Source organism: Epithele typhae (genome assembly GCF_022376455.1).
Source record: "Epithele typhae strain CBS 203.58 chromosome Unknown BXZ73scaffold_170, whole genome shotgun sequence".
NCBI classification, from domain to species: domain Eukaryota; kingdom Fungi; phylum Basidiomycota; class Agaricomycetes; order Polyporales; family Epitheliaceae; genus Epithele; species Epithele typhae.
This window is the reverse complement of record NW_025954361.1, coordinates 41,374-51,662: the sequence shown is the minus strand read 5'-3', so window position 1 is coordinate 51,662 and position 10,289 is coordinate 41,374. Positions and strand designations below refer to the sequence as shown.

The 10,289-nt window shown below is 63.0% G+C and overlaps 2 protein-coding genes across 2 annotated transcripts; one reads left to right on the top strand and one right to left on the bottom strand.

The window, feature by feature from the left end:
* Positions 1-1,388: 1,388 nt before the first annotated feature.
* Positions 1,389-1,913, bottom strand: BXZ73DRAFT_5889 (uncharacterized protein; the record flags this gene model as incomplete). The annotated part of the gene is made up of 1 exon (XM_048021668.1): positions 1,389-1,913. A coding segment is annotated over one exon (525 nt), but the record flags the coding sequence as incomplete, so codon positions are not given.
* Positions 1,914-6,957: 5,044 nt separating this feature from the next.
* On the top strand, positions 6,958-8,843 carry BXZ73DRAFT_108559 (uncharacterized protein; the record flags this gene model as incomplete). The annotated part of the gene is made up of 8 exons (XM_048017181.1): positions 6,958-6,980; positions 7,356-7,410; positions 7,558-8,010; positions 8,073-8,096; positions 8,168-8,322; positions 8,372-8,459; positions 8,512-8,640; positions 8,694-8,843. The coding sequence occupies 8 exons, from the start codon at positions 6,958-6,960 to the stop codon at positions 8,841-8,843; spliced, it is 1,077 nt and encodes a 358-aa protein (XP_047871069.1).
* Between the last annotated feature and the right edge of the window lie 1,446 nt (positions 8,844-10,289).

Genomic DNA, 10,289 nt, shown 5'->3' with positions numbered 1-10,289 from the left:
TACACACCCACACACGTTTCTTCTCCCTTTTCGCCCCTTCGTATCCCCCATTCCACGGCCTCCATGGTCAGCCACACTCGTTGCCCCGCTCCGCCACTTGTTGCTCTTATCTTCCGGACGCTCGCCATGACACTCAGACTTGTAGACAGGTTTCGGGTGCTCGTTTCGGTCGTAGTCACACTCTCGCGCGGGCCGCATTTGCATGTATTTAGACTCGACTCGCACTGGTTGCTATCCAGTTCATTTTCCCTCGCATCTACGTGCGTGTGCTGTGTGCTCACCCCTCGACTTCGTATCTATTCGACCTCGCCTCTACCGTATCGTCTTCGTCGCCTATCGCCCTTCGCCGTCGCCCATCGCCCGTCGCCCATCGCCTATCGTCTATCGCCGTCGTAGCGCCCGTGCGCGCCCTCTCGTCTCGCGTCTATCGTCTCTCTGCTCGTCTTCCTCTCCTCTCCTCCGCGTTCGCGCACTCCGTCCCCTTCCTCCTCCGCGACACCCTCGGACGTCCTGTCCCACGGTGTTCGTCCCCTCTACCGACTTCCCGCGCTTCACGCCTACGCGGACTCGACCTCAGCCCTCTCCCCTTGTTGACTCTTCCCGGAGTTAGCATCACATCACCGGCGAGCGCCAGACGCCGGATCCAACACCCGCAGGCCGGAGGCGCAGGCATCCAGCCTCGTCGACTGAGCACGGCGCTGGGACAGCGTGGAGGCAGGCGGGACCGTGACGCCCGCCGGACACATGGGTTGGGCTGGGACCCGGCGAAGCCGGGCGCGGACGCGACGCGGAGCGAGCCGCCGGGTGGGCGGGCTACTCCGCGCCGCGATTTGTTGAGGGTGTCCGGCGTGCGTTGCTTAGGCTAGTAGACGGACGAGCAATGTGATGCTAGAGGGTTGTCTACAACAAACACGGCATATATAATAGGGAGAGGTGGGTGGGTGCGATAACGGGGTGGATGCTTCTGCGTGGTAACGGATGACGGCGAGATGCAGGGTCGACGAGAGACGCCCAGCACTGTGAGGAACGGGGAAGAAAAACTGCTCAGAGCGCTTGCGGCTCAGTGCTCGTCTGGACGCTGGGGACCGACCTCGTGACCTCGGCCAGTACCGGCACTAATCCAGCCTCGTCGACTGAGCACGGCGCTGGGACAGCGTGGAGGCAGGCGGGACCGTGACGCCCGCCGGACACATGGGTTGGGCTGGGACCCGGCGAAGCCGGGCGCGGACGCGACGCGGAGCGAGCCGCCACCCCATCCAGTCCGCCGAGGACTAACTGCAGCCGCTCCGTGCCGCCTAGCCCAACCCCAACGAGGCGGACGGTTCGTCCTTCGCCCGACCGAGGCCACTGGGCTCGCCCGACCCGATGTGCTTCGACACGACTAGCTCGAAGGAGCGCACGTAGACCTGATAGGCCAGCGATCGCCAACAGCCCATCATCTGCACCACATCCGGTGGCGTGCCCTTGGCGAGATAGTGAGACGCGCCGCCGATGCGGAACGAATGTCCAAACGCGCGGCCCGAACTGCTTGTTGCAAGCCTCTCATTGATGGACCGCAGTGCGGCGCTCCGTGTCATGGGCCGTATCGCGCCGGTCTTGAGATCGCGCCAGCAGAACAAGGGATCGTCGTCCAGGGCGGGCATGACAGTCATCAAGTTGCGTACTGCCGCCAGTGGACAGAGGGACGACTGAGGTACGAGGAAAACGTGCTGGACTTCGCCGGGCTTGGCCGTCTTCGCGCTCGGCAGGTCAAGGCGCAGGTATTCAGCGCCTAGCGCGTCCGTTTTGAAATGCGCGCGCGCGCGCGTGAGGTGTTTGTTCGGGTCGAACGCGCTCCGCGACTTGACGGTCGACTCCCCGAATCGCATGAGACCCCAGAATGAGCAAGCTGCGATGGCCCAGAGGCACGCGTCGTATGGGTCGTCGAGCCGCAGTGCGCTTTGCAGCGCTGATAACATTGCGATTGTGACCGGTGGACGCGGCGGCTTCGTGCGCGACGCTGCTTGGACGTTCTCGATGCCCCGCAGAGACCACTCCAGGCGCGTTCGCTCCGCTTCTGTCAGAGGCTCCAGCCAACCCTGCGTGATGTGCCACGCGCGCACCCCGGCAAGGTACTTGCGCACCGTGCTGACCGCTACTGGCTCCAGTTTGATCCCGAACCGCAGAGCCAGAGGTCCGACTTCAGTGTTGACTGCCGGGTCGGCTGTCGCCCAGAGTGCGAAGGAGTGGAGGACGGGAAATGAGGCCGGCAGGCGGTCCGCTTCGGGAATGCCGAAGATGTCGCAGAAGGTGTGGAACTTCTTGACTGCGGCACCGTACCCTGGCCCCGTCGCATCGCGCAGCGAAGAGTCTGCCGCGATCTGCTCCATGCGGTCCAGAAAGGGGTGGCGAACCGTGATTGGGGGCGCTACATTGGGACCAGTCCATTCGAAGATCCGTCGGGCAGCTTGAACCTCTGGTCGCAGAGCGGCAGTGGTGGGTCCCGCAGTGGGCGCATCCGAGCCCGCTGGCTCTTCTTCAGCGCACTGCCATTCGATCGGAGAAGTGTGCGCCATCAAGACCACCTCACAAGCAGGTCTTGCAGGTGCGGTGGCGTCGAGAAGGAGCTGGGCGTACGAGCGCCAGGGAACCCAGCCAGGAACGCGGGGACGTCTCCGCGCGAGAGCGCGTCGGCGATGTTGTCCCGGGTGTTGACGTAGGTGGCCTCTAGTGATACCCCGTGCCGTGCTTGGAACAAGCACAATCGGCGCACCACCTGGTTGGTGCGCTCGGAGAAGGCTCTGCCCGCGTTGACCACTGAAACCACCGCTGTGTTGTCCGAGCGCACACGGACGACACGGGAGCCAGGGGGAAGCGTCCCGAAGAGGTTGTGGTGCTCCGCAATTTCGCCCCCGAGTTCGACTGCCACTGCCTCTGCCCAGGTGATGTCGTAGTCCCCTCCTGGACCGACTCGCACTCCTGACGCGTACCGCCATACGGCCCAGTAGCCGCCGACCACCACTCCTATTCCGAAGGACATTGAGGCATCGCCCCACCAGCCAATGTCCACCGGTTCCGGGCGTGACAGTGGGAGGGTGTTGGGGAGGTGTGCGAGGAGGTCGATGATCCAGCGGAGGTCCGCCTGGACGCTGCGTGGCAAATGAAGGCTCGCGCGTGGGCTGTTGAACTTCTTGATCCATGCGGGGATGGACTGGATGAACGGGCGGATCAGGCGGAAGATGGTCGCCGTGTGGATGAGCTTCCCCTGTAGTGACATGGCCTCCTGCTTGGTCTTGTGTGCGCCTGGCTGCAGCCAGTTGTCGACTAGCGCGAGGATGGCTGCGCGCTTCTCCTCTGGCAGCGACACCGTTCGTGCGGCCAGGTCCCAATCGAAGCCAGTGAAACGCTGCACCAACGCGAAGGGACGGAGCTTGGGGATACTCCAGGGGACCCCTAGCCGCGCTGTGATGGCCATAAAGTCGCCCTCAGTGAACTCGCTCCCGGGCAGACAGATGACGAAGAAGTCGTCCACCCACTTGACAACGTAACGGATTCCGTGAGCGCGGTAGATGTCCACCAGCATGTCGGCAATGGACCCAAACACACCCGCACTTGAGGCGAGGCCAAAGCACAGCGCGCGGTCGACGCAGACCTTCCCTTCCCAGAATACGCACAGCGCGTTCTGCTGTGACGGACGCACAGGTGTGATTCTGTACGCTGCTGAGATGTCGAACGTGGCCGCGCGACAACCGGCTGGCAGGGCGAGTATCATCTTGCTGACGACGTCGAAGGTTCCCCACTCCGTTGGGAAGCAGTCCGCATCGACATGTGAGTTCACGGAAGCACCGGGCTGCCAGGAGAAATAATAATGCGTATGGTTAACGCGCGATTCACGGGGCTACACAGAAAACGAGTCGTACGATATCGCGGGGGAATGAGAGGTCTTGTATCAATCGGAACTTGTCCGAGTGCGGCTTCGGTACCAGACCGAGAGGCGCCGTGCGAAAGTGTCCAATGGCGGCCTCCAGCTCCGCGGGCTCGAATGCGCGAGAGTACCGTCCTGCGGCCTGCTCGTCCGCGATGTATGAAGAGATGAAGGAAGGGGAAAGGAGGGATGATTTATGGTTGGGGTATATCGTCGTGCTCGTGATTCGGCCCTCCTCCTGAACCCCGACGTCGAAGCCCTCACGGAGTCCCCGCACCACATGCCCCCACTTCTGCATGATGCCCAGGCGCCGCAGTTCTTCCTCAACGCGATCAGGGTTGATGGGCGACACGACCGCGCGGGGCGCTTCAGTTGCGGCGAGGGTTGCACGCAGCCGCGCCATGTCTGGTGTCTCCACAGATGCTGCATCCGTGGTAGTTGACGCAGGCGGCACCCTGGGCACACCCGGTGTTGCCGCCACGGGCGAAACCGAAGCAGAAGGCGGTGTTGTCGGGTGCGATGAGGGCATGGGGGCTGCGGCCGCCAAGGAGGCGGGGAGCGGTGGGCCGTCCGGTAACAGTGGTGGCGGCGACGCAGGCGGATGGCATGTGCCCGGTCCCGCCGCACCGAAAGCACCGGCTCTCGACACGGGCCCGTTTGCGCGGAGCGTCGTCGTAGGGCGCCGCGCGCGCTGTACCGGTGGTGGTTGCGCCATAGCCCGCGCCGTAGCCCCTCCCTCCTGCTCCGACATGAGTGCGCTGGCCTTGCTGGGGCAGCGCCTGGAAACGCGCGTCGATCTTCTTCTCCGCCACGGCGTTCAACGCGATAGCGAGTTGTACGGGGTCGTTGATGCCGATGTCGACGTACGGAGACATGACCCAGATGCGGCGCATCTGCGAGTCGTATCTGAGTGCGGCCTCCCAGCTGTGGTCCGCGCCAATGCCTTCCACGATGGTGTGATGCTTTCTCAGCACTTCGGCGCGTGCAGGCCCGTGGTGTGTGTCCGTGCACCTCTCGACTGCCTTCGATGCGACGGACCACTTCGCGCAATCCAGGGAGAGTTCTCCGGTTGGGTCGAGTGCGCTTGAGGCTGTGAGGACCGAGGCGAGGGTGGTCTCTTCGCGGTGGGTGAAGGCATTTTCGGCCACGACGTGTGTGTACGGCGTGTACTGACCGGCCTTGATTGCGCAGTCCACCTTCGGGGGAACCCCTAGCCATGGGCACGTGGTCAGCAACCATGCAATACAGGTTCGAGACGAGCGAGACGGTGTGCGCGAGATGGGTATGCGAGCGAGCGAGCGAGTATGTGCGTGTGCGAGCGAGCGTGCGTGCGTGCGTGCGTGCGTGCGTGCGTGTGTGCGAGTGTGCGAGAATGTGCGGATGCTCACCTCTTATTACTCCGCCTGCTTGCAGTCCGGGCACTACGTCGGGCAGCCTCGTGGCTCTGGGGACGATGTTCGCCTGCAGGGCGGCCTGGGCGAGACGAGCCTCCGGCGTCTCGAACACGAACTCTTCAGCTGCGAACTGTGGGATGCCTGCGGCCGGAGCCGCTGCCGCGAGAGCTGAGACCGTGGCTTCCGATGTCGGGGGAACGGTAGTCGGGGGTGTGTTGGCCAGGGGGTTACTGATGGGCGTGGGGACTGGGAACGTGCCCGCGACGGTTGACGTGGCCGTGGGCGCGCTGCCCACCCCTGCGGCAGGAAGGCCGGCAGAGGAGGGCGATGCTTTGTGCCCACCGCCGCCCAGCAGACGGCTCACGCCCGCGATGATGAGCTCGTTCTGATCTATGATGACCTGCGTGGCCGGAATTGCGGCGACTTGCTTGGTCGTTTTGGGTGCCGTGGTGGCGGTCGGGGCGGTCGAAGTCGCGACTTGAGTAACCGGGGGCGTGGCCAGCTGCGCCGGAGCTGCGGGAGCGCTGGGCCCAGCCGCCTGCGCGGCTCCGCTGCCGCTCGGGTCCGAGCTACCTTTCCCGGTGCTGTCGACCACGGGTCTACTCGACGCGGTCTTCGTTTTGGGCTTCTCAGCGCCTCCGCCTTCGGGCTGCGTGGTGGCGTTGGTGGCGTTCCTGCCGGCGACTCGTGCAGATGACCTCGGTCTGCTGGTGGGCACGTCTTGCGGCGTTGGCAAGCCAGGGTCGCCCTGGGGAATCCGCAACTTGGTGGGATCGTTGACGTTGTCGGCCATTTTGACGGTTTGAGCGATGGTGGAGCTGGCTGACAGCGATAACGGGGTGGATGCTTCTGCGTGGTAACGGATGACGGCGAGATGCAGGGTCGACGAGAGACGCCCAGCACTGTGAGGAACGGGGAAGAAAAACTGCTCAGAGCGCTTGCGGCTCAGTGCTCGTCTGGACGCTGGGGACCGACCTCGTGACCTCGGCCAGTACCGGCACTAATGCTACGCTCTCTCCTGCTCTTCGTCCATACTTCTCCAGCTGCCTCAAGCCTAGCGCCTCTTCCCTGGACGCAGGCGACACGCTCTCGTTTCTTCTCAGCGGTCCTCGTGTGGTCAAGTTCCGACCCTTTGAGACCAGCATGAGTCGTCCTTAAAGGGTGCGTTTTTTTTAGTTTGCGTATCGCTGCGTCCACAGATACCGAACATGCGGTTTAGCCATCTCGCTGGCTCTTGAAGCTTGAAAGCAGAGGCCCACTCGCCACCTGTCATCGAATCTAGCTCGGTACGTATATGCCATTGTCTTAATTCTTTGTCAGGCCCTCTGAACTCCGGTGCCGCTCAGGACTGTCGGCCGCCTCGTCGGTGAACACCCACTCTTCCGCAATCATACGGCGGGCTGGGAAGTTTGAGCGAGAGCGTACGGTTGGCAGTGACTGAGGCCAAGGGTGAGTCCACAGCTGTGCCCTCTCCCCACACCGCGATCAACGCCTACCCTGCCCTGTGGTTGATGTCGATTGCTTACCGTCGCAATCGCCGCGTCCTCTCAGACGTGCGCGCTCTCCCTCTTTCATAGTTTGTCCGCCATCGGCAGGCGATGCCAGTCGTACAGTCGCATCTTCAATGCCTCATCGAAATACACGACATTGTCAACATTCATGAGCGTCGACTTGTTCAGCGTGTACGTCGCTCGGGAACCCTTGGCGGCTGCATTCAGGAAGCGGTCCAGTGTTGAAGGTGAGTTCTGATCATCTTTTTGGTTACCGCGTCCCCTGGTCGGCGCTCCTCTCCAATATACATGTTGCCGTGCGGTTGCTGACGCGGTTTTAAGGAATCTTTAGTTTCGAAGAGGTCTCGCTCCCGGACAAGACTATGTCGCTGCGTATGCTGCCTACGAGCCGGAGTGGCGGACACTCCCGTAGCCTCCTCGACGGCTCAACCCGAGGATGGAAGGGCAGTCAACGGTTGCAGAAGAGCTTGCTGCGTTTTGGCCTCGCGCGACTACTGAGAGGTGTGTATTGTGCTGACAATGTTTCTATTCCGTCCACACCTATAGTTTCGCTCTTCCCCAGGTCTATAATGGAGACGATACTGCTTCCAACCATGCCGTGGTACGTTGCTTCGATCTTTTGATGCTCGATCCACTTTCTAACATATCGCGAATAACGGATGTTCATCACCCTTGACAGCCGTTGACTAACGACTCGCGCGGAGGACTCTGTTGGCAGCTCGAGCACGGATGATCGATATCATCGCAGTATTCGATTGTCGCATCCCCGGTCGCTGCCGCGGAAGAAGTTGTCGCTTCTACTGGCGTCGCGATCCTTGCGAAGGCCAATACTCCCGTGCACCTCCACCGCGCAGCCGGGGTCCGGCGGAGCGGCAGGTTCATCGCCATCGACGCCGTCAGGCACCAGATGTACAAGACAAAGGAGGGCGAGGTCGAGGGCCCCGTCATCTCGCAAGCCGCGTCGGAATTCCAGGCACACTACGGTGTGTCCGACGAGTACCGCAGAAGCTCCAGCGTCCTCAGCGAGGCCCCCACCGACGCGATGGATGTCGATCCCACGGCTCCATCTAAAGGCCTAGCGATGAAGGGCGAAGCAAAGCTCACGATTCCGGATTCTGTCGGCGACTGCGAAGTTGATAAACATGTCGCCGGCTTCACCCCGGACTCCATGGATGTCGAGGCCCGCTCCCGTCCGGCCCCTGTCTCCTCCAAGCCCACACGCTGCCGCGCTCGTCCGACGCGGTCTCGCCCCCGATAGTGCAGGCTCCGCCCGAGCTCTTGGAGGAGGTCCGTCGTGCGGCGATGGGCGTGTCGCCGGCTACCCCCCGCACACCAGCTGCCGCATTCTGCCCGTCAAGGACCAGTCGCACGTGTTCGAGCGGTGGCAACAGCGGCGGCTCCGCGGGTCGGAGCAGTGGGAACGCGCGAACCTCCCCGTCCGGCGGCCAAGCTTGCCAGCGGTGAGCGCGTTGGACGGCCTCCCGAGCTCCGCCATCGGAAGGACGGGCGGTTGGTGCGTCAACATCCGGAATCGGCGTCGACTAGCGCAAGTCCTTGTCCAGGCTCGTCGACGCCCGCGCCATCACCGAGCAATGCGATTTCTACCCCGTCTTCGCCGCCGCAGGCCGAAGCGTCTTTATCCTCGGGCCTGTCGCTCGCCGCCCAGCCGCAAGGGGTCCACTCATGGCGCTCGGAACTCCAGTCGTCGAACGAGGGGCACCCGCCCTCGCCCCCTGCAGTGCTCGCCGCTGCCGCGGGTTCTTCCTCCCCTCTTCCTCATTCTCCCAATGAACCATCACCAACAATCCGCGGGAGGCGTTCCAGAACCCCGGTGGCTGCCCCTCATCTGATGGCACGACGCACGTCTCAGAAGCATCTCCCTAGCCGCGCAAGCCGCACTCGGACTCGTCGCCGCCGTTGCTATTGACGTCCAACTCCGAGCCGATCCGGCGTGTGATCGAGGACATGCGCAAGCAGCGGATGAGCCTCTGCCAGAGCTTCTGTGCTCGTCGCGCGATCACCGGGGCTCTTTAACGGTTGTCGACAAGGAGGAGCGGCAGGTGAAGCTGTTGGAGTTCGGCGCCAGAGGTGCAACCTCGGGCCCTTGCTTGGGTAATTGTGTAGCGACAGTGCTCGTCATCGCCTGTACCGTACGCTACGCGTTTGCTCCTATCCACCACCATCTCCCATGCATCCGCCGTCCGTCCGCTTGTCCCCGGTGCCCAGAGGAGCCCAAGCGCGACGCTCTCACCCTCCGACATGTCCCGATCGCGTCCTGCGACCCCGAAATCCTATAGAAGCACCGTGCGCCCATCCGCATCCGCATCCTCAGCGGGACCGTCTCCTCTAGCCCCCTCGACGCGGCTTCAGCCCACCCTCGCCGCTCAACGTCAACTGGGCACGCCCAACCCAGCGCACCCTCCACCGCCTCGCGTCGACCTTTGCGCCCGACGCAGCGGACCCCGCGTACCCTGCGAGCTCCGCGCGCGTGTTGTTGGAGGAGCGGAATGTTTCGGAGAAGCACCTTGGCGACCTCGCGTCCGACGCAGGCGCGAGCCCTGGACGGCAGAGGGGCGTGGTTCCGAGTGCCATGCATCGACAATAGATCTAGCAGTCTGCAGCCATACCTGATAACCTTGGGCACAAATGTGTCGTACCAATCGCAAGCATCATGAAATGCTATGGTTCAGCGTGGCAGAGCCACTCGGGTCTCGGCGGACGCATCGCTCGCGAGTCGCAACGCTGGTCGACGTCTCTGACGTCATCGCTCGGATGACACGACAGCACCGATAGACGCCGCATCCAGTCGCAGCGCGCGCGTCGGGCGGCCTCCGCACCCTCGCCCTCGCCCGCACGACGCCGCGGAGGGGATGAAGCATGCCGGTACGTCAGCTCACGCCCTCGCTCTTGCGTTCCTCCCCGCGCGTCTTTCGCTCGGGTGCGTCCCTTCCGATGCCCCCACCGGGATGCACTTGTAATATGGAAGGCGTCGACGGCCATAGCATGTTTCTGGAGGGTAGATGGCGCTGGGGTTGTGTTCTGGAGGAAGGGGCACTCTGGTGGCGGACAGGGGTCTAGCATCCTTGTTCTGTGGACAAGTGATGGTGAACCAGGCCGCTTGAGGAGTTCTGCACGGGCTCAATACGTGCCAGAAGGACTCTAGGAGGAATGGCGACGGTTCTGACGACGTCCCACAGACGCGATCCAGATTCCCTATGCTGCGGTGCGCGCAAGTTCGGGCTCAAGACACGCTCGCGTGCAGACATGAAGATCCGGGCGGAACGACGATTCCGCAGGAACAGATCAGGCGCTGCCAGGTGTGTGCGGCTGTGGAGATCTCGCCCACCAAATATTGCTCACACCATCGCTTCTCAGCATTCGCGACGCCTACCACGTTCAAGACCGTCGTCTTGTGGTCCGAAATTCAATCTACGACGTCAATTTCATGCGCAGGCCGCGGGACCGAGCGAGTGGAAAGAA